The sequence below is a fragment of the Catharus ustulatus genome, chromosome 3 (genome assembly GCF_009819885.2).
Source record: "Catharus ustulatus isolate bCatUst1 chromosome 3, bCatUst1.pri.v2, whole genome shotgun sequence".
NCBI classification, from domain to species: Eukaryota; Metazoa; Chordata; class Aves; order Passeriformes; family Turdidae; genus Catharus; species Catharus ustulatus.
In genome coordinates, this window is record NC_046223.1 from 49,334,181 (window position 1) to 49,359,009 (window position 24,829).

At 40.4% G+C, this 24,829-nt stretch overlaps 1 protein-coding gene across 5 annotated transcripts in view; it reads right to left on the reverse strand.

The window, feature by feature from the left end:
• Nucleotides 1-24,829, reverse strand: part of LOC116993511 (SAM and SH3 domain-containing protein 1-like) — a 528,294-nt gene that overhangs the window by 28,588 nt on the left and 474,877 nt on the right. For 4 of the 5 annotated variants that reach the window (XM_033054180.2, XM_033054177.2, XM_033054181.2 and 1 more), the window contains exons 5-9: nucleotides 21,331-21,371; nucleotides 19,953-20,039; nucleotides 18,555-18,667; nucleotides 16,865-16,966; nucleotides 2,821-2,953 (exon numbers count right to left, since the gene is read on the reverse strand). In XM_033054180.2, coding sequence (XP_032910071.1) covers nucleotides 2,821-2,953; nucleotides 16,865-16,966; nucleotides 18,555-18,667; nucleotides 19,953-20,039; nucleotides 21,331-21,371 — 476 coding nt within the window. The remainder of the gene's footprint in view (nucleotides 1-2,820; nucleotides 2,954-16,864; nucleotides 16,967-18,554; nucleotides 18,668-19,952; nucleotides 20,040-21,330; nucleotides 21,372-24,829) is intronic. The other variant, XM_033054178.2, reaches the window with a different exon arrangement.

Sequence of the window (24,829 nt, forward strand, 5' to 3'; positions counted from 1 at the left end):
CATATTTGGCATGCATTTGTTGAAACCTAAGATGCTATTTTACTGTGTTAAAGCTCATCATGACATTTAAGGGATCACATCTGACATGCAACTTTCACTCTTGACAAATTAATTGGGGTAGGCCTGTAATTGGAGTCTTGTTTTGACACCAATTTCCCTGGACTGTCCAGCTTGCTCTTCTCCCCCTCTACATCTTAATTTGAACAGAAAATAGACATTCTCCTGGGACTGAGTATGTACTGATAAACAATTTTAGTCCACTAAGTAAATATGTTTTTAAACAGTTTGTAAAATATGCATTGTGTGTCAACACTGCAACAGATGTTATTTGGAGTGAGTTCATGACACAAAGCCATAATGACACAGATGTAGATGTGATGCATTTTTAAGTGCTATATAAGAATGGTGCCCAGGAATTAGGAAGTTTCAGTTATTTGGCTCACTTAGGAGCAGATTAAGACAAAATACATATGGATTCAGATATTGGCAAATTCTATTGAGTATCAGCTTAGCCAAATGTACATTCATTGTGATAACAGAGTCAGTAATAGAAATATGGGAGAAGAATCTGAGACCAGTGTGCTTTTCTTTAAAGTCTACAGGAACAAATAAGGGAAATTCGGCAAAGTGAAGAAATTTTTGAGTAGGATTATGCAGAATCTTTCCTCAAGGAAACTGCATGTCAGTTTTCAAAATAAGTCTACTCTTACACTATACTAAAGGCTGTTGAATATTAATTAATTTATTTAAATTTTACTGGGGTTACTCAATCAAATATTATAGCCAGCTCCCCGAAACCTTGTCACCTATGATTTCACGTTACTTCACATTCATAAAACAGATTCAAAGAACCACTCAAACAGCTCAAAAACCAATCCACTCAACTGCAGGTAACTTGGAAGGTCAGACAGCAATCCCAAATCTGACCACCCTACTTTTCATGATCTTGCACAGCCCTCTGACATATCCAATTTGGAAAACAGATCTGTTTTATGAGAGATTGGGATGGACAACATTTATGAAGTACTTTTAATTTGACATATGAAAATTTGAAAGAAAAGTCATAGATGTCTACTGCTAAGGTAGACTTGGCTACTTAGGGGGCCTTCCAGTTATACAGAAATTATGCATTAATTAATCCATGTTGTTATTTAGCAATAATTGGTTCTGCTAGCTAGTTTTCCAAGAGTGAATCTACGAAGAAACTCCAGAGTGATAGATAAAGTTCAAACTCAGATTACAGATAATTTAATCAGAGAGGCCTAGTGCTAGAGAAGACAGCCAGCAGATGGAAAAAGAAGGAAGGAGAAAAAGCCTTTTTTTTTTTTAATACAGTTGCTAGTTCAGTGCTTTTTCTGCAGGGGGCAGGGGTGGAAAAACTCAATGGAAATAAAAACCCTGGTAGGAGTGGCACACTTAAGTGAAAGACTGAGAGAAAAAGGAAATAAGGAGGCAAAGCACTGTAAGAGAGGATATGGAGAGAAAACAAGTACTAGTTATGCTGAAGAGAAAGTCTGGTTCAACTGCAGGAAGGCATCTGCATGCTCACCAACCCCTGAGCTGCCTGCTCCTGTGTCTGCTCTCATCCCTGCAGCCTCCTCCTGACTGCTCCCTGCAGCTTTTCCCAGACTCCTGGGGAGAGAAGGAGGAGGTAGGACAGGCTTCTCTAAGGGCCATCTTTCCTCAGAGCAGTGGAAAAATAGTCCTACTTTGTTTGTCCCATCTCAAAATCCACATTTTTGTCTCCAAGGTATCCCAGCTTTATGCTCACCATATGAGGTGATAAAACCTTTCCAGACAGAGACAGCTGCCCATTCCAGAGCTCTAGACTGGCTGTGCTTTTCACTCCAGTCAGTAACACCATCCATAACGTAGGAGAGGCAGGCTAGATCCCTGATCTGCCAGCAGCTTCCTGCCACATAAGCAAGATGTACATGTTCTCCTTAAATGCACTAGGAAAGAATCACAGTACTGCTCAGTTCGCTGCAGAGCTGAGGGGAATTGGTATACGATGCCGGGAAGGCCACCAACATAGAGAGGTGCCCACAATTCCAGTGAGGACTCAAGCACAGCTGTGCAGAGAGGTTCCCGAGGATCAGGCTCCATAAATCTGAGTGCTCACACATGCATACAGGTCATCCGGAGTTAATTCTGCAGCATGGTGTTCCCAGGGCCTGAACTCTGCTTCCCTTTCCCCACCCTCCTCCTCCTCCCTTCTCTCCCCGCTTCTCTGTAGGGAGCAGGGCTCATTCAGAAGCGAAATTGCAGACAGGATTCCCCAGAAGTAGAAGTCATGAGGCAGCCTCTATCCCACAAGAATGTCTGATAGAGGTTCGGTATTTTTGCCACAGGGTGACACCGCATGGTTCAGCTGCACCACCAGCCAGCTGCTACCCTCCCAAAACTAGCAGGGGAGCTTCACCTATGTGCCACCCAGGGCCTGGGAGGAGGGAGCAGTGTGGCAATGGCTCCACTTACCTCCTTGCTGAGCTTGTGGGGCAGCTGGCTGGGATTCCTCCCAGGCTCGTTCCCTCCCCAGCATGGGGTATTAAACATAAGCCAACTTCTAATCTCTTAATGAGGGGCTCTCCAGTGCTGCCCTGAGAATACCAGATCAGCAGTAACCACATTCTAGGTTGTCACTTTCCTCCTTCTAAAGCCTAAAAATTCAATAACTTAAGGCATGCACAATAGACAAGGCAGTTGTTCCTACTACCATCCCTTATGAATACTCAACCCCTCCCTTCCCCAAACCTCCACTTGCTGTCCCCTCTCAACAGAAACATGTATTCACGCAGTTTTAACCACGTTGCTTTTTACCTTCTGTGCTGGGTTTTTTCATTTCTTCAACTCTTACGAGTTTCTTCCTGACTCTGCGAGTAGAATTCACCAGTTTGTGCAACCTCTTAAACTTCACCGACTCTTCTGTTTCATCATCGGATTGTTCTCTTGACTGGCAAAGAAACAAAGGGAATATTAATACAGCAGTAGTTCCACAGCCTGCTCCTTCAAGTCAAGTTAACCCAGCTCATCTGCTGCATTGTGTCAATGCAGCTCTGTAACTGGTGTTATATTTTCAGGTCAAACAGAAACTGAGGGTTTTCTTTTTTTTTTTTCTTTTTCTGAAAGCATGACATACCATTTTGATTTCTAAATCTGTGCAACGTAAGATCCTAGGCACTGAAATGCATTCCTGCCCTTGTCTTTCTTCACATGCATTGTGTAATAACTACTTCCACGTCCTCTTCCAGTATGTTTCAGGCAGGGCTCTTTTCCAGGGTTCTTCTTACCATACCAGTTATGCTCCCGTGGTTTAGTCAGTCCCTGGTCTGTCTGGCATCTCAGAACTTGCTGTTTAAACCTGGTTATAAACAGCTTTTCCAAACTGAAGCTCTGTCACCGACGACTTCTCTTTTTTTCCCCCCAGTCTTCCCAGAAAATCAAAAACAGCAGCACAAGAAAGGGATGGGAAGGAAAGGAAGGAGGAGACCTCATCTGCCTCACTCACAGACTGCCACAGCTACAAAATATTCCCTTCCTCCTCCCTGCTCCTTACACTCCTCCTGAAGGCTCTCGAGGCTGGAATTAAGATGGACAGAGCATTCCTCCAGCACTGACCAAGGGAAAACTCTGACCTTTTCAGATATACAGTGCAGTCCATATTCCCCAGCATCCCGTTTCGTTTTGCATCTGATCCAGCATGCTCAGTTCCAGCTGTTTTCCCTCAAGTATCAAACATTACAGAGACAAAAAAAATTTCCCTTCTCTCCAGCAGCAGTGACACAACAAGCTGAAACAATCCATTCCTTGTGAACGAGAAGACAACTCGATTTTCGAGCCAGATCCAATGTTCAACGTGCTACTTCCTCTGTTTTAATCAGTTCAGAATGTGGAAGGCGGCGGGGGGAAGGGCAGGGAAGGGGAGAGGAGATGAGGCCAGCAGGGCTCTCCGGCTTGGCCAGGACAGCCCTGGCATCCTTCACCGCTGCACATTCCGGCGCGCAGCACAGGCTCCAGCTGGAGTGCGGTATGGATCGTATACCTTACTTTGTTTGCACTCAGAGTCCCAGCCAATTCACAGCATTCCTACTGGTCAGCTCTAAAAACCCTCATGCAACTTCCTGTCAGCGCAGCTATCTGGGTTTCCACTATGTGCTCATCCTTTTTTATCCTTCTCCTTAATTAAACTTTTAAAAATAAAGATCCCCAAGAGATGCAAGCCAAGTAAAAACAAACAAATAAAAAAACCCCATCCCCTTCTCTTCCCAGAAAAAATTTTGTCTTATCTGGAAGATGAATAAGAAAGGCCGAACATAAAAATGCTTTCTGCTTTTGTAGTGCACTTAAGTACCAGGATGAGGTACTAAAGGCCGATGCCATGGGGTAGGAAACCAATTAGCAGCTTCACTGGAATGCTTCCAAAGGCACACAGTTCTGAGAGCCAGGGCAGCTCTGAAAGCCTACCTCCCAGGCATGCACCTCACAAGGGCTCTAGAACCACACCAGAGCAAACTTCAACAAACTTCTGCAAGGGCACTGTCCATTACCGGTTTCTCACAAACTTTGCATTACTCCAAAATAAGGAGGAATACCAAACTGACCACATATGGCAGTAGGAACTGTCATTCTATCATCCAAGAATTGCACAAATGCGTTTATTGTGGTTGCAGACTGGCTAGGTAATTAATAAACTTCCTTTGGGAAAAATAGGAGTGTAAAGAGTACCAGGGTTGTTTACATCAAGTAAATTAGGCAACAACATGAGTACTAATTCAGAGATTATGCATAGGACAACTTAGTGATATGTCAAACAAGACAGACACATTTAGATAAGATGATGAATGGATTATTGACTGTAATCAAGAAGCTCAGTCAAGACTTCTTGGGCCATTAAGTGCGTGCTGGCAAGAAACCATCATGCATATTTTGCACTCAAGATATGTTTATTTTAAATGCAATTACTCTAGGAGATTGCTTTCCATCATTACTTTTCGTGCACCCTCAGTTTGCAAGACTACTGTTTTTGAAACCATGAGCTCTGTAAGACCTAGTTCATACCTCGTCCTCCTACCCAGAGTTTCATTGAAGAATCAACAGCCAGTCCTACTTTGCACCACTGATATCTGACAAGGAACTGTTTCCCCTCAGGGTTATGAAGACTCAACAACAACAACAACAACAATAACAACAACAACAACGGAGAAAGAACTTTTGCAATGTCTGACATTTGCATTCACAAGTACCACAGCAAAAACAAGTGTCAGAATAGCCTCAGCATAAGGTACTGAAATCAAACCCAAGTGGGTGGTACAGAAGGTGTTCAAAATAAATAAAGTCCAATCACAATTAAGTGCCAGCTGCTTTTCCCCAATTCTTCAGGACTCCTAGTACCCTTTTGAGCTGGGGCCCTCCACAAGCAGTGACAGGTGTCTATCACCAGTGCTTTGCAGGTAGCTGAGAACAGGTCGTGCTTTATGGGTAGAGAAAGAGAAAGAGTCTCCCTCCAGAAGTCTATTTCCTATCATACCTGGTAGTATGTGACAGAGAAATCCTCTACAGTGGAAAAGGATGGGTAATAAGTTTATGCAAAAAAGTCTGTGATATCTAAAAAGTGTAACTACACCAGTGGTGCTGCTCAGGAAAGTTTTTTGTCAAATAATGCCAATTCCTTGATAATGAATGCATTTTCAAAAAGTGTTGCTTTTCACTTGCTTCCTGTTTTTGAATCAATTTTTTAAGTAAGGCCTTGGAATTATCAAAATTTTCCACTTTGGCACATGGGAAACAGAGCTTAATTTTCCAGCTCAAGCAATGCTTTCTTTTACAGCTAATATTAAACAGAAAACAGAAATGCAAAGCATTCAGGCCATAACTGACATATTTGGAAATCATTGAACTTCCATGCTTTGACTTCCCCAACCCACTCTATCCTCCCCTCTTTCATGGTGACCGAATTGCTTTTTTTGGTAGCTGTCCCTGACTTCAGATGGGAAAATTAACCCAGTGTCCCTAAAGCATGACAAGGTGGGCAAAGGGGTTCCTGGACAGCTCTAGCAGTGAGGCCTTGGCACAGGGCTTGGATGTAGTCAGCTGCCAGCCCCCTCTTGCTCTCTTCCCCCTTCACAGGCACTCCAGCATGCTGCAGCACTGCAGAAGGGTAGCCATGGTCTGTTACAGAGTGGATGAGTCTGCAAGATGCTCAGCCAGAGGCTCTCCAGCACTGGAGGAATCCATGCTGCACCCTGGCCACCAATGCCTCCTGGCCCCTGGCACACGGCTCTGTCACCAGGTCAAGGCTCGGTGTCCTTAACGTGCTGATAAAACAGCCAGAGCCCCTCCAGCTCCCTGTACCCCTGTGCACAGCCAAGGCAGGCTTCTCCCTGTGCCCTCAAGGGGACAACAAACAGATTTGCAGTACTGCAAATAGGAACAACTTAACTTCCATCTCCTCTGCTCCAAATTTTTCCATCCGAAAGCCCATATGGCTCAACTTTTAATTACTTTGGCTAATGCTGTATGTAGTAATTCTGTGGTGAATGCTGAAGTGTTTCATTTCTGGTTTCCAGGGCAACATTACATCAGATTGCAGACAGCTGGCTCCGCAGCCCTAAACCATAGCAAATTGGCCAAAGCCAATGCACAAAACTCGCGCTGGTTGAAAGCGAGCGCGGGGCTCGGCCGGGCTGCCGGGGACCCTGCGCAGCCTGCGGGGCCCCTTGGCGGGGCTGGCCGGGCGGAGCCGCCCTTCCCTGTGCCTTGGAGCAAGTGCATCCCGCATCTGCGATGCTCTCACGGTGCGGACACCCGCCAGCTCCGAGAGCTTGGCTGCACAAACACGCGAAGGACTGCAGGGAAACGGGGAATATATTAACAGCATCTGGAAATACCAAGAACTGCATGCAGAGGACTGCAGCCACCACGTACCACACGGCTGGAAAACTAGAGAGGCCAAGGCCAATACCCACTGCCCAGCTTTTCGCTGAAAACAAATGTGGTCACAAACAATGAAGATGCTCTCAAACCCAGAAGAAATAAATCCCTTCTGCTACCTCTCGCCTCTCTTCACCTTGGAAAGCTTCCTACTTGTGCACCTCCAAAGGCAACGCTTTTCATCACCTCATATGTAAGATCAAAGTAAAGAGCTTTACATTCAGGAACAAATAGGAAATCAGCACACGTACTCTGACATTCTAGGAGCTCTCTACAGTTCTGCTCCTGGCACACTTCTCGCTTTCTCTTCTGCTTTTCTCACGCAGGCTCTGTGCTGCTGCTTGCTCGGGAGGCAGGGCACACGCCTTGGTCTGCTGCTCTCTAACATCCAGCCCATTTCACACGCCACAGAAATAACCTCCTTTTTTGAGTTAGTGCTTCCCAGAAAGAGAGGGAGAGTGAGAGAGTGAGAGAACTAACATTTATTAGAGTTCTTGGTATTAATTGGCAAAAATGTAAACCAGAAGTAAGTAGCTGGCTTTTGAAAGCACTATGTTTGGAAACACTTCAGGGTTATAGCAACAGCCCTTTAAACAGGCAAGGCTTAGTAGCCATGTCCCAATAAAAATGTGTAAGAAACACTAGGACAACATCCAGTTAAAGCTATCATAACTTATTAATTTGCTTCAGCTCCACAAAACTCCCCAAATATATGTGACTTTACATGAGCCGTGTGAAGCCATTTAGAGAGATGCTTAAATTTTACAGTTCACTTTATGCCCAGTAATAGCTCAGCCCCAAACTGAAATCTCTAGGAAACCTTCTAAGAAAAAAGGAAATCTTTTAATATCTGATTAAACTTAAGCTGCAATTCTTTTTCACTATCAGACAATTCTTGTTCAGCGAAGTGGGGCAAAAACCCACGTTTACATTAATAGACACATCACATCACATCCCCCAGCCCTGGCTAGCTCACCTCAGAACTACAAGCTCTATAGTAAACGCAAAGAGATTTTGCTAATCCCTTTAGGAGGTGTGGCTACACGTGTCCTTTCTTCTTTCTAACAGGCTTTCCATCTGCCAAAAATCCCAGCCATTCTAACTTTAAAAAGTTTTTTATTAAAGATGCCTGGACAAAGTTAGAGACAGGAAAATAGAACAGAAAAGAACTTAAAAGCCCAAGGAAAGGAAAAGGAAAACTGAGAAAAGCTATGCATGCTGTGCTGTGCCTAAGAATAACCACAAAAGCCTTTTCTCTTTCTCCCTCTCTGAAACAGGAGGCACATCCTCTCCACATCATGCTACATGCTCAGTGACTTACCAGCTTCGGCATTTATAGGCCTAAAGCTCAGTTTCGAGTATTTTCCCCCGGGTCCTCAACCGCTGTCAGCTTTGTAACCCTAAAATTTAGGAGCAGACACTTCTTCTTAAGTATTGAATTTGCTCTGAATCCTGCACACAAAATGCCTCTTCTCTCGAGTTACATTATCAGACACCAAACTGGCTCCGATTCCAGGGTTGAATATGTAAGGAAGAAAAAAGCGTGATGCTGGACTCAATTAGCTGTTTTCTGCTCACTGATTGATTCCCCTAGTTACTCGCTAGCTGCATAACTTACAAGAAAGGCATAAGTCATCAGCTCTAAGCAAATCTTCTATTCACCACAAGGAAAAAAGGGAGTGTTGTACATGGCAAACAATCCCTGTTTTCACTGATGAAGGCTTGCTGACCCCTTGCTGGCCTCCAGTTCCTTAATTACTGTCTATGGAATTTCAGTGAAAGAAAAAAATACAGAGGATCTCTGCAAAGCCAGGACGAAGAGTGACCCTCAAACACCACCACTAGAGTGAAGGCTGTGTCTATAGGAAATACAACTTAAGCCCTTTACCAGGCCTCTTTTTATTTTCTCTTTTTAAATTCTTTTGACAAAAATCCCTGGAAAATTTCCCTTTATAAAGGGCTAATTAGAAAGAAAAATAAACCTTGTTTAAATGTTTTTTAACTTGGTGAACTTAGATACTTTTGTTTTGATCTTTCCCCTCAGTTTCAGTGCTAGAAAAGAACATAAGTAAGAATTGGAAAAAGAAACGATGATCCAGAAGTGGTGGCTTTATGAAGTATTGTAGTGTGACTTTTAACTTCTTTGCCTAGTCTGGGCTCTGATCTCTCTTCCTAAGAAACAGACTCTGAGATGCTCAAGTAAATTAGCATTCCTTTTACACCTTATCCCAAACCACGCAAGAAATCCAGAATTTGGACGTTTCTTCTCAGAGCACAGGAAAACAAGGACCAAAACTGCTGCTAATTTGGAACACTGCTGAGCAGGTGTGGAAAGCAGCAGCATAGACATACCACAACAGTACCTTCTTTAAGCCAGGGAAGATTCCCCTTTATCAGGGCCACACTATCAGTGGTCTATTAATCTGGATTCACTGAAAATCAATCACATTGTGAAATGATAGCTGGACTAAACATCTATTTCCTTTAATGACTGGATGATTTTAATGAGCCCCCCCAGTCAAATAATCTTGCTCAATTTCTCCACCTTTATACTAGTGACTGCATACAGCTTTTCCACTCCCTAGTGGTCATGTAAACTAGATTTACTAGCGTGCTGTTGCTGGGTTCTTATCCCTGAATTACTTCAGCCCCAAAACTCTGATGTAAAGCCCTATGGAAAATTCTGAGCTTCAGATAAAACCAGTTAGTGTTCTCCAGTTTCAATAACATACAAGCCCACATCAAGTGAAACATGACAGCAACTTCCTTGAAATGTATCCCAGATTCCCTTAAAAGTTCATGGCCATGAGTGAAACTGATCTAAGTTTGGGGCTTTGCAACTTGAGTTTTGAAGGTTTTGGGTTTCATTAAGAAAACTTCACAGACCTCTAATCCTTTCAGAGGCTGTTTATAGAAAACTGCATGAAACTAAGATGTGATAATCTGCATCATATCCTGAAGTTACAAATAAAGGCCTCCAAAATTTTAAAGAAAATTAACTGAGATAATTTTTTTTTTTTGCCAAGAGCATGAAGTCTAAAATGTGCAGTGTCAGCCCCCGTAGGTAACCATGTCTGGGTTTTAGTCTGTGATTACTTATAAGAAAATCAAAGGAGCATCCAACGGCTAGTTTGTGAGAGATATATTACACATTAGCTGGTGACGACACTGCTTGCTGAAATTAGTGGGAAATATTTGTCAGAAGTAATGAGAATATAAAAGTTTAATTCTCCCAGGAGGTCTGTCTTGATACAAGAATAGCTGCTTAGGCAAATTCCTAGCTGTTAACTGTTTCCAGGTTTTAGCTGAATTTTGAGAAGCACATTGCTCACATTTGTATCTGCAAGCCAGACACATTTCCTCATGGTAAAGCACTTCTCTCACTGATTAAGATAACTAATTTTAATGACATTACAACTGCACTCATGTACCACTTGTCATAGGTAAATGTAGCAGAATGAAGTTCTGTATTACATTATTCTGTACCTGTTACAATGCAACATTCTTTTCCAATTCTCCTGCAGACTCCTCCATGCATGGAAACAAAAGTTTTTAACAAGACTCTCTCAAGTGAATCTTGTGCTTTGGCAAGGCTAGGAAGATCCAGGGAGAATTCCTACTCTTTGGCATAGGCTGTACTATGAATGAATGGAGTACTCCACTGGTGCTGGAAGTCCACCTTTGGACTTCTTGGAAACCCAAGGGTGAAACAGCAATACATGAAATACAGCAAAATTCATATCAGAGAAACAAAGGAAAAGAATGAGATCTCTTTAGTGAAGGTTGTAGTAACTTAAATGGCATTCTTATAGTACTTTCAAACAATCAGGCTGTTAACATTACCATCCAAAGCATGAGGAAGGAAACACCAGCATCAAGGAAGGGGTACAAGTGGTAACCAATGAAAGGGCAATTAAAATTTTCTGTTCTACCACAAGATTATTGTGTCTGCCAAATAGGGCAGTGAAACACATAACTTCTGAGATTCCTAGTTCTTGAACTGAGTAAAGCTTTGTTCTAATTTAATAGGCTTGGTCTCAGAAAAGATGGGGGCAGGGAAACCACATTATGGATTATAGCATCTCCTGCTGGCTGATGCACGGAGAACAGGAAAAAGCTGGTACCACCCTCTCATCCTCTCAGTAATAAGCAGAAAAATTAGGCAGCTGCCAAAAGGCAAAAACAGTATAAAAAAGTGAACTAGTATGTTAGAATAAATATTAATTTGCCTTCCCACCTCCTGTCCTCCTCAAACACATGGCTAAACATTTTGCAATAGAGTAAGTCAGTAGGGCTTGTCTGAATGCAGGCAAACAGAAGTGGTTATGAACATGCCTAACTGCAGCCACTGCTTGGGTGTTACTGTAAGCTCTGAGTCATGACAGAAGGAAGATTTTTCTCAGAGACTTTACAACAGCCTAACTACAGGAGAAACTCCTGCTGGCAGTGAGCAGGTTTACTTGGCTACATTACTGCCAGCTGCTCAGTACAATCCTATGGTGACAATGTTTCATTCTGAATAATTTGCAGCAGTTTCTCCTGCAAATTATGAAGTGTTCTGAAAAATTTCAGAAAAATAAATAGGTAAAAAACTCCTTAGAGTTTTCTACAAAACCAAATACAAACACATCAATGGTCTGTTGCTTTGCTATCATCACTCTCCAGCATTGACCTTACTTTGGGTTGTGTTATGGGTACTGTAATGATGATTTACACTTCTCTATTGAAGGTTTTTATATTACTGTACCCATGGGAATTCCTGTTCTTATGCATAGATAGAGAGAGGGGGAAGGTTGCAACAAAATATGCTGTAATTCTTCTGCTACCAACTTTTACCAAGAGGTGCTGGACCCTGTTCCTGTGATCAGTGGAAAAGGAGGGCAGCCAATGCCTCCCAGGACAGGTCCCTGTGACAGGCACATAGCGTGGGAATTCACCACTACCGTTTTGAAGCATGTCTTATTATAGGTTCTTTTTCATCATAACTGTTACTAAGCACTGACAGTATTACAGGAATTTGGGTGGTAAGAATAAATACATCATCCAATATAATGAAGCACATTGGTGCCTTTCAGGAAATCTTGACAGAAATTGGGTCACTAGATTCTTTGGAGCAAACATGAAAGTGCTGCATTCATTCATAGCCATGCTCAGCAGCAGCTCCCCTCTGTTACTTGAAAGAGCATGCAGGGCCTGGAGGCAGAAGCAAGTTCTCTAAGAAGAACTGAAACACAGAAACATCCTCTTCTACCCTTTAGCTTTTCGTGGAAAAGAAATCTTACCAAAAATGGTGGGTCTTGGGATAACAGCAAACCAGGGCTAACTTCAAAATATTCACATTGCTTCAAATTAAATACTACTGTTAAAAGTAAATATACCTCATCATACCCTACTCTCCATAGATACTCAATGTTGATTCCCAATATACATTGACTCTGAGCTTATTTAAAAATTTATATTTATATTTAGTAAATTTAACAAATTAAACTGACTGTACCAAAAGGACTTCTTTCTGTTTACACTAACAGTCTTGTACTATGAGCAATAATAATGTTAACCGATGGTTAAAAATTTTAAGAATTCATCAGTACTATGAATAAAAATAATTTTTAAAATAGCTGCATTTAGAAAGCATCCACATACTGAAATACAGTATAACCCTGAATAATGTGGATTTGCTGTAATTATGCTTAGATTTACTCTTGAGGTAATTGGTGCTACAGAAGTTACACCTTCATTACTTCTTTTCTTCCTATTCTTCACACTTACCAAACAACACAGTAATGACTGGCATGAGTAAGAGATAATTATGTCAGGTTTCATCTTCGCCAGAGTCAGGTTCAGCACCTCCAGGCTGAAATGAATACAACTCAAAGTCCATTCTCATCTGTTACTCTGCCTTTAATGCCTGTAGCAGACACAAACCCAATTCTGCACAGCCTTTCAACTTTCAGCCCTATTTAACCACTTGTTAAAGGAAAAGAAAATAAATAATATTAAGTACATAAGTAACAAATTATTATTTCAGTCCAGCTAGAGCTATTGCTGTGTAGACTCAGTGGACTGCCATCTGGTAAAAAATGGATCTATAGAAGACAGAAAAGAGAGGCAACACAGGTGGGGAATTGTCCCCAGCATCAGCCTCATGGTAGATGCAGATATGCACAGCACACTTACAGGTCTGCACCACTGCTGCCAGTCTCCTCAGAGAAAATAAATGGGGTGTCAGTTTCCTACTGGTAATGTCATGATCCTGGGAAAACAAGTGTTTGGAGGGCAGGGATGTAAAACAGCACTGCAGGCCCTGCCACTGCCCATGTGTGGGCCATATTGTTGGAGGGAGATGCTGCTATTGCTCTCTCCACTCATAAACATTATGGTTTCTCTCCCAAGGTTGCTAACGCACATCTGGTAGGGGGGTGATGTCAGACAAGCATGGCACAGCTCACTGTGGCACCTTTCAAATGAAGGTTGGTTACACTACCTGGAAGTTTGCTGGATGGGTGAGCATCACCTGCTGATCGACACCGAAATACGGAAGATAAGACAAACAAACCATTATAGTATGGAGATAATTACAACTTTTAATTTAACTTTCATCTACAGAAACTGTCAGGGAAGTTAATTAGTGGTTTATGTCAGTGTCAGCACACATATGATACACACTTCTGTCAAGCTCCCTGGTGCTTCCTCTCCATTTCCCCACTCAGGCATGAAACATGGCAAGTGGTACAATTAGTGGTCTTTAGCAGAGGGTACAGGAAAGAAACTGACTGACACAGTGAACATACTGACTTCTCCTTGTGCTGGTTCTCCAAGCTGGGCTGGAGCCATAGCAGCAAGGGCTCTGAGGATGAAGCAGCCCTATTTTAGATGAACTGAGAATGTCAGCCCCCAAAAGTTATCAAACGCTCTTCTATCTTTAAGAAGTATAAAAGGCACCTCAGTGTAAAGAAAGAATGTGATACAATTTTGAAGTCCTCTCTTTCCCTGGACTTTTTGACTCCTAAGGACAAATAGGGCCTTATCTACAATCCAGAAAGGGATCCATTTGTAATCTGCACCTGCTTTACATCCCAATGCTTGGCACAAGGCAATGAAAGCTTGTCTAGTGTTACTGTGAACTGCTTTCATTACTACAGAGATTAAACATAAAAATTCAGAAATAAATTTGTAAGAAAATCATGAGGCGTTTTAGATCTTTGATACATCTGACTGAAAAGAAAAACAGTTTCAACTGCATACCCACATTAGCAAATAAAGAACACACATATTTTGTTGTGAAACAGGGGGACCACAGTAACAAGACTGAAAGCTACAAATTGCTCTAAAGTGGCAAAGAACTAAGTCACCTACTGGTTTGGCAAGGCTTTTGTTTGTTTATTTGTTTCTTAAGAACAAATAAACAGGACATACAATTTAGAGCACAGCAATGACATGGGCTGCCTCCCTTGGGATGCTGACCTTACTACTGCTCACTCCTTTGTGATTCATCTTTAGGGTTTAGTTTTGTTAAGGGTATGAAATGCAAGTTTCCATTTCCTGGTACAGTAATTTAAAAGAGGACAGCATAGAAAACAGAATCCTCAGATCAATCTTTAAAATGAGAATCCTTAAAACAACACCAGTTACATTATCATGTATAAATACATGACAGGTATAAAAGCCTTTTTAAAAAGTGGTCTTTTCCTAAAAAGGAAAACAATAACTTAATGATATATGCACTTTAGATATTATTTGTATACTGTGGGCACAGCTGACTTGAAAGGAAAGGATTACTTAAAACCTTAGAACACTCCAGACATCCTGCCTTCATTTTTAGATTCTCTCATTGCTTAGATTCTAACTTGTTTCTGTTTTGTTTACAAAATGATCACATTGTTTCATTAAAAACTGCCTAGTAACAACTTGGCTGTGAGACTGAAAAATAAATAAATAAATTTAAAAAGCAAACAGAACCAGAAGAACCATTGCCCAAGGACTTCAAATTCAAACCAGAAATGTTTAGCTCACAGCCTGTATAAAATGAGTGGGGTAATTCAAAGTTGAGGTTCCAAATATGCAGGGCACAAATCACACAAATGGTACTGAAACTCAAACCATTTGGGAAAGAAAGGGCTTCAAAACAGAGTCATCTCTGCATGTCTCAAAAGTTGGTCATTTCAGATTAGCAGAGGGGTCCTTTGGCAAAAAAGTCATAGTGAACACATACCCTATGTCTAACATATCTGATACTTCTCATTGTTTTTCCCTTTTGTCAATTACAGCCCAAAGTCTTTCACCCCAGTTAATTTCATTCTTGTCCACGAAAAAAACGTCAAGCTGAGTTTTGTTCTAACATGAACTTTCATTTCTGCAGGTGATCCTCTTTTCCCTTGAAGGCAAGCAGTTTAACAGCTTTTGTTAAAGGCAACCGGAACAAAAATCAGGAGTGAGAGCAAAAATCTTGAGAATTATCTACAGTGATTGACTAGAGATCTCCCACTGAAGTTAGCAGAAAGTTGGTTCAAATCCTACCAGCACAGCAGAGAGAGGCAACCAAGTTCTTGGCTCAAAGTGCAAAGAGGGCTTAGGAAAACAATTTTAGAGAAAAGGTGCCAAGTCATTCCATTAGGGCAGAAATACTGAATCATGTTCAGTGCTCAAGAGATACACACAGCTTTCAATAATTCAGCACAAGTGTAAACCACTATCAGAAGATTTAAGAGAGAAATTCACTATCCTTCTGAGATTTGACCATTTGATTCATTTTGGTGAATGAGAGTTTTGAGGGGCTTATGCTATAGGTACCCTGGACAAAAGCATTTAAAGAAGGGTAAGTTCAAGCTATAAATACTAATGAGGAAAAGATCAGACATCGTTCAGCTAAACAATCAGTTCAGGAGAGTCAGTATCCTTTCTTCTTTATTCTTTCCACATTTTTGATACATCAGAACAAAGCATAAGGCAACATCAGTTCCCCCTGTTCCAATGTAGCTAAAGATGGGCATAATTTTTTCAACACAAACAACAAAATCCTTCTCTGCCACCAAATATGTTAAACATCTCATAAAATGACATTGCATTCCTCTTTTCATTTAGGAAGGAGGAGCTAACTGTCTGCTGCAGTTAGGAGGAAATTCCATTGACAATAAAATAAATAAATCAACCAATGGCCTCAAAAGCCTATGATTCAATTATATGGTTTACAAAGAGCTTGAATTTGACAGTCAAATTTGTTCTTCTCTAAGATTTATCTGTGAACTTCCAATTAGAGAACTGAAGTGGAATAAACCACTCAGTGAAAATGAAGATATCTGGAACAAAAAATTAATTAATTCTGTATGGCGTAACACAAAGACTATCTGGTGCGCATAAAAACAGAAGTTAACAGAAGTCAAACAGCTCAGAAGCAAAAAAAAAAAAAAGGAGGAAAGCTGCCTTACTGTTTATTGACCTGACAAAAGCCACAAACTCTGGGCTGTGAGTTTGCAAATGCAGAGATAGAAGTGTTTGAAGGCAGCAGGACTTAGCCAGATCCTCATGTAGAATGTATCAACAAGGGGTAAAAAAGCCTGAGAAACTCTACTGGTGAATCAACAATTTCCCTCTAAATGACCTAAAAGCCCTTTTGTCTGAGTTTTGAAACAAGGGGATTTTTTCCTGGGACAACTTGTGTTTAAAAAGCTGAGTGACAAAAGGGTGAGATTTAAAAAAAAAAAAAAGGAGAAAAGAGAGATTATACAATAAGACTGTTGAAGTCTATGACAAGAGATTTTTAAGATTTAAAATGCAAGTTAAAGATTCTCTGCAGACAGAACAGAGCATCACAAGGTCAGTGATACATTTGCTATTAAGGAAATTGCCAGGTAAATCAGGATATTTCAGTAGTTCAATGAAAGAATTTAAATATTAAATGACACTGGGGAGCTATATCACAATGACAGGTACTTACATTACAATTGGAAGACCCATCAAGTGTCGAGTAAGAACCATCCGGCCATTCTGTAGAATCTACAGTGCTCGATTGCCTGTGCTGGGCTTCATACTCTTTCAGCTGAAATTTGAAAAGAAAGAAAGAACATTTTCCAATGACAAGAAGAGATCAATCTTCATTAAATCAGCAAGAGTTAATGCAATTTCATTTTTTACCCCCTGTATCATTGTGGACCTGGGAAAATTGGAACTTTTCCACTGCACGCCTCACTTCTTCAAAATAAATTGCCCAACAATTGGAAGTTTTAAAAATGAGTTGTTTTTCTTTTCTTAAAAGGAAATGATCTGTAAATACTTAAATTTGAGGACCTGTTGTTGGTCAAATATAAATTACATGTCCCCATCTCAGAGGCAGAGTTTACAGTGGACAGACTAAATCACAATGACCTGCCAATTTCCTTCATAAAGAAAATGATCTCCAGTAAAGACTAAGAACCATCCTTTGTAATAATAATAATAAAAAAACCTCTCCCATTTTCCAATAAAAGCCTCAGACAAAACCAATGCTACAGGAGTCAAAGTATTGTAAGGATCAAGAACTTATATTTTGAAGAAACAAGGCTAGTAGCTCAGACCACTAGAGGGAAACCCTGTCAGTCCATATACAAACTATCAGATTAGGTAAAACTTTCACACCACAAAACTTTAACAGCAGAGAAGAAAAACAATTTCCAATATTCCAACACAATAATTTTAAAATCTTACATTTTTTTCATTATATGATTTCCAGCAAGGCAATATTTTCTTCAGACAATAAAATAGTTTTATATTCTACAATAATCTATTTCACGATGTACTATGTCAGTAAAGATATTTATCTGACTGCCAACTGATGTAAATGACATTTTCTCTAATGAAGCCCATACAGAACATCCTGTGCTCCATCACAATCTTTTACACAAAGTTTGCATTGAAACTTGCACCCTCTTTTAGCTCCTGACCTTGGCCCTATTGCTGCACAAATGCTATACCTTATAGTTCTTTTTCTTGCGGTTTACTAACATTTAGAGTTTGTAAAAAAACCCATGTGACAGCCACCCCACTTATAAAAAAAAAATCTGTGTTGTACATCTAACATAATGCTATATGCCAAAAATAGCTTAAAATGTTTTCTTGATTGTTATTAAAGCAAAACATCACCTTTTTGGCCAAGAAATAAGCTGAAAAAAATTACCTTAAAGGAAAATAGTAAGAAATATATGTGTTCCTGAATTGAATAAGGTGACCTCAGCAGAACATGAAGCATTTCTATTAGTATTTAAACAAACCTGTGAACATACTCAATAAACAAGAGCTAGTACAAGTCAGAGAGATTCTTCTCCCTCACTTTAGACAGCTGCAATGAAAAAGTCTGTACTCAGTCTATTCTCTGATTAGTACCTTTTATTGCTAGTGGAGAGGAGAAATGCTTTTAGGACTCTATTAATTTAACACATACTGGATAGCTATTTCTGATTGAGCTAAATCTCATTTTTATCAATAAACAGAGGAATAGCAATCTAATTTATGCTACCTATTGCAACGGGACAAACAGGCAGGCTTTCTCCACCTTCTCCCTATGTTTTGTGAATGAAGTAAAACTCCAGATTGATACATCCTACATTCTAAAACATATTTGTCAAGGAGATTGAAGTAGGCATATATCATACCCTAGCAAGTGCTTCCTCAATGGTGATCATCTTTTCTTTTACCATCATCATCAGCTGGATCCGTTCCTCATCACTCATCGTGATCTCACTGGCGACATAACCAACATCCTCTCCTGCACAAAAAAGCACAAATATTTCAAGCACATATAAGAATTCACACACAGGGTAGGGTACATTGAAACTGGATTTTACCCAGTGCTCTGAAATCTGGTTGCCACGTGGATCTGGCTGGTCAGAAACAGACCCTCCCCAGAGCAGGTTCATGGTATGATTTCAAATAACTGAATGATTTTGAAATAACTGAGCAGTAAAAGGAAGTATTTTAGAACTAAAAAGCTAAGTCTATTTTGACACTGAAAGCAAACAAGCACGAAAAGGAGAAATAAAAACTGACTGTCATCACATGGTTATTGACCCTGAGAGACAAGAATTAAAAGAGGAAGTGTTCATGCTGGAGCAGTCCAGCACTCAGCCCAGAGGAATACTGGTATCAGCTGCCAGAACCTGCCTGTTCAGGAATGGCGTGATGGGAACTTGCAGTTCTCTGCTGTCAACTAGCCACTGTTTATGATCTATCCTGAATAATCACTCACTAAGCTGGCACGTGGTGCCAGATGTATTGCACTCTCAACTACCTCTCCTTCTGGTATGTGCTTGGTATGTCAGCACAGGCAATTAGAACTTGCCTCGAGAACCAGCAAGGACCCACACTTAAATGGAATTGTGTCCCTTTTGGACATAATAAATGGTCTTTTGTTGTCTTTCACAATCCATCTGAACACAGATAGACATAGAGAAGCATCTGTTTGCAACATAAGAAGCTAACAGATACACATGAGGAAACAGAAATTTTCTGTGTGAAGAGAAATACTTAATGCAATCCACAGCTGCATCTCTTGCAGAAGAACTAGAGAAAGACACCTGATAGTTTAAGTGGAATCAATCCTACATTTGCACTGGTCACCAGAAATACTTTTACTGCTCCTTCTTGTAGTGTCTTCTACAATGAGAGGTTGGATTCAAGACTAAAGCAAATAAGTCAGAGTAACAAAATGCCAATGAAAGGAGAAATATCCTTCTAATTTAAACAGAACAAGTCAGGACTAGGGGGGAAAAAAAGCCACCTTGTTTAGTTACATATATTACTTATATATTAACTGCATCACTTAGCATGTGCGCCATCACTGACAGTCAGGACCAAAGGCATCCCAGCCTCACGTCTGCAGTCTCATGAATTTGACTGGTCATTCTGAGCACTGTCATGACTAACCAAACACATGACACTTCCAGAGCCACAGACCCCAGCTGCCACACTATTACAAACTCATTTTATTCCTTTGTTATGCTGGCTCCTTACATTTTATATGGATTGGATGTGCACTATTGAAAAAGCTTTACCTTTTGATGTCTGCCTCATTAGCCCTTTCTGGTTCTTCCGGAAATTCTGCCAAAAAAACTTATTTTTCTTTTTCCAGTCTGTTTTCCCTGAAAGGAAAGTGGAGTGGGAGGATGAGGGGAAAGGGAAAAAGAATTTTAGAAACAAACATTAGTTAGTAAATTCTAGAGACACTTTCAGGCATTACATTGTATTTTAAAATCAGAAACAAGAATAAAAAACCCTAAGATTTTCTGTTTTTTATTTATTTATTCTGTACTAGAACTATATTAATGTAGCTAATTCAGGGTGATGCACATTCTGTTAAAATTGTCAGTGCTATAGAGGATTGAGATAAGCCAGTAACTTATATATTTTGAATTATAAACAAAAAATATTTTACATGAATTTTGAAGTGTGTTGAGTTGTTAATGTCAAGTCTGGAAGTGTTTTTGAATTATTTTGCTGGTTTATTCTCTTTAACTGAAGCACAATTATGCAACTCAGATAAGTGATTTTCTAGTATTTCTGTGAATATCTATAAATAAATTTAAAAATTAACATATATACACACACATGCACACACACTCTGCTACTTGGCTTGAGATCATCAGCTACACCTGACTCTTTCTCTCTATATGCCTGCACTGTACAAGGCTGGGTCTCCATGTCCACAAGAACCAGATCTCCATGTGGATTGATGACCTCAAAGTAAATCATTTGCTCTAGAAAGACAAATGGGATCTAGCTCAAGGTAGGGCATACATAGCTGTGTTCTGTTACATTAACCAGGGCACATGCTATAAAGTTTATGCCACCTTAAAATGAACATACTGTGCCCAATCTGGCAGAAATACAACTGACAAAGAGGTATTAGTATTTAAGATCTTGCCCTGAATGACCTAAAGCTGAGCTTCTTGACTCTCTGAAATGCTGCTTAAGTTTAGCCTGTGTGGACAGTGCCTACAATGGTTCCTAGCGTACCATTAAAAGGAAAAAACAAGAAAAGCCTCTTAGTTTTATTTTGCTTTTCCAATAAGCAACAACAATTTCAGAAACAAAGACCCTCTGGCATGACATGAACAAAAATAACAAAGAACCCCCATTATTTACTGGTGGTGGTAATTTTTGGAATACAAAAGGACAGGCTAGCAGTGATCTAACATTCAAACATTTTCAATTCAATATAACAAGTCAAAAGATGCATATTTATCACATGGTTTTGCTGGCTTGGCAGTTTCAGTGATCACTGAGACACACAAACTGAAAGCTGCTGAGACTTGCTCTCCACACACACAAATGCTGCTGACTTCTGCCAGCTCTTCCCAGCCCAGAACAAGCAAAACTCAAAAGCTGTTTAAGAATTCCATAGGAGTATCAAATAAAATGAAATATACTGACCTACAGAGCCTTCTTCTGAACTTGATTTATGAATGGAGAGCCTAGGACAAAAAAGAGAAATGGACTTATTGATGCAGGCTTCTCACATTTCAGGGGAGCTGTCTGGTTACAGTAAATTACAGTTTCCAAACAATATATCATGAGCTGTTTTCTCTTCCCTTTTCTCCCCAACGCAGCAAGTTGGGAATGAAAACTGAACCTACTGGTCTGACCACAGTAACTAAGTTTCCTTCTGAAATGTGCCTTTTGTGACCAGCATAGAAAAATATATACTGACAGAAACCAATGGTTAAGGCAAAGGAGTCCAAGGATTCCTCAGAAAAACAATTATTCACATAGTTTACCCACTTGCATTTGCAAAACAGTAATTTTGCTGCCCTAGAAACTGTGGAACTGGGATGCTGCATTTGTTAGCTGCACATCAATTTTCAGCCTATTTGGTTTTCATCTGACAATCTTCATAAGTATGTGCTCATTACACCTCCGGAAGCCACCATGTGGAAGACAGTAGAAGAGATTTAAAAACAAGGTGGAGAAAGTTTTTTCCAGATCCTATGAAGTGCAACCATAACTGACTGGAGACTACAGCTTCCTTCTCCCAAATCCGTTCTCTGTGTTTTCTCACCAGTGTAACGCTCCCTTCCTCAAAAGCTAGCTGGAGAGACTTAGTGAAGTCCAGAACACGGGCTTTACAAACAACCCACTAAAATAGCATATAAATTTTTTGTTCTTGGTCTTTATGTTCACTGAACCAGTTTTCCAGAATGGATTCCAACTCAGTGCCAACAGTTCATTGTGGGATCTCTGATGAGACAACATTACCCTGCTTCACCGCCTTTTTTCTCTGCATAAATGCAGCTAACAGAAATTACCAAACCTTGTGCTATTCTTTGAAGTCTTCCTGTGGGAATTGCCGTTTAACCACACTGCAGCAAGGCAGTGAAATGACTTCTGCCAGCATCCAGGGCTTTGCTGGAGGCTCCATGTGCAGAGCATCACTGCAGTGTCTTTGCTACGGGTCAGCCCCGCCACACGCCAGTGTCCCATTGTGTGGTGGCAGGACGGAAACACACACAGCCCAGCATACCAAGGAGATCTCGAGCCAAATCGTTTTCTGAATGAGGCCATATAATAACACACACACGACACACTGGTTGCTGTCGATGCACATTGTCTGCACGGGCTCCTTTAGCTCTCCCAGAGCCCCAGCAGAGGGCAATAAAGAGTTTCTGATCAATTCACTGAACCACTTGAAGGGAAATTACAGTTCAAACCAGGTCGGTGTTCGGAAAACACAAGCAATTACTGGCCAACATCTTATAAGCAGGAAACACATGCTCATCAATTTGCAAAGATATCATTAAATGGGAAACAAGACAGTATGAAGTATCAGTGTGATTCAGTAATTCATCTAGACAAGGAGGGTCTGGCATAGTGAAGCTCTGAAATACAACCTATTTAAAACTCAGACTGATCAGAAATTTAATACAGCACAAACTGAAAACTAATTGAGGCAAACAAACTTCAAATTTTTAGTGAACCAGGAGGAGAGAGATATTTAGTGTTTTCCTTGCTGGTAAAATGGGAAAAGTCAACAATATGCCACCAGATACTTAATTTTCAAGAAGCCTGGTGAAAGGTGAAAAATAAAAACTCCATACTTTCTAGGTAAAAAATTCCAGAAAAAGCCCTTCAACGGGGACAGGAATTAATCCAGACACTTCAAAGTAAAGTTGTCAGCAAGTATTTTTCTAAATAAAGGTAAATCAGATAAAAAAGTACGTGGAGTTTTATATAGAGATTTTTCTTTTTATGAAAGCCAAGTCCTGTCGGAACTGACAGAATGAATCCACTACATGTTTTGCAGATGAGCATGGACTTCACCCATCAAGCGGTTATTCTATTTATTTTAAATGAATTAGGATCCGTTAAATGTACCAAATCGCTATCCTTAGAAAATGAAATATGTTAATGATCAGAACTCTGCCTCACTAGTGAAATCACCCTTAAAGTGGAGAGGCAGTCTCTTGGCCTCCAAATCCATTTTAATCCTTTTCTTCTCTTGCACAGTTGCCAAAAATGATGTAAGTAAGCAGCAGGTGTAGCAGCAACATTTGTGACGTGGACATCTGCTCAGTATGAGTTAGCCTGAGGCCACCAACTCATCATAAACTGGCCTCCAAAGAAGGAGAAGGGCAGTAGGAGCAAACATCCAACCCGCCTCAACCAGAGTGGGTGAGAAGAAAAGCAGGATCCACAGCAAGCAGACCACCTTCTCATTTATAACTGATTTAACAACTATGCTGAGTTTCATCAAAGGATGCAAATTCCAATTACCATTTCACGCATTCTTTAAAGAGGAATCTTCCATGCCTGGGCTGACCTTGAAAACGCTAACAGCTGCTCTGAAGAGATGGAAATGCCAACACAACTTACCACATAGTGCCTGATAAGGCACTTGTTTTTTAAGTTCCACCCGACAATTCTGATACTTAAAAATCCTCAGTGAAATCAATCAAGCATTTTACTTCCTAGATGTCTGGTGAAAATTCCTGACTACCTTGGTGTCCCTGTATGTTTGATTTGCAAATTACACTCCCTTACTCTGTTAAATCTACAGCGCTTCTATGAACGTGCACTGAAAGTGATTTGTGTTCTTCCATTCATAGACTGATAACTTGTACTGAAAGTTAATGATGCAGTGACACTTGGCAGAAGTTTCAGCACTGTGTGTCTGAAAGGGAGCCAAATGCCATTACTCCACCATGGAGGCCTTCATTTTTGTTGTGGTCTGATGTACAACTTCATTAGCAAGCTTTCACATGAAATGTGCTCTGTCACCGCATAAAGCAGAAGAAATGTATGGGTATATGTTCACACAATGAGGAACAAAACAAGATTTACAGCCAGAGGGAAGGAGTATTTTCTTATCAACCCGTAATCTCTGGAAGTGGGCAGGAGATGGGGTCAAAACTTTAATTCATTAATCTCACAAATCCAAAACTATCTCTAGGCCAGTACTTTGTGCCTCTTCGAGCCAAAGTGCTGAAGTAAATAAATTAAAAAAAAAAAAAAAAAAACCAAAAACAACAAAAAAAAAACTAAAACAGAAAACACAATAGATAATCTAAAAATTGAATTACTTTTGAGAATACCCAAATATTACTGCCTTAGAGAGTTGATGGGCTTGAGCAGAATTTAGTAAACTACATCAGGCCACTCAGTGATTAGTGACACAAAATTTAGTAGCAACAGCTGGAGCAGAGAACCTGGACCAGGAACTTGTTGATTAGAAAGACTGGCTTAACAGAAATGAGTTTACATTCAACATTAAAGTGTTCAAGTACACAAACAAAACGGACAGAAAAGTCAGTCTTTCAAATGCTGGAGGTCTGCAAATGACAGAGTACCTGGGGATACCAGGTAGAAAAGGATGACTGAGAAAAAAACCTACATATTAATTCTAAAATGCATAAGGATAGAAAATTCCAGTGCCAGT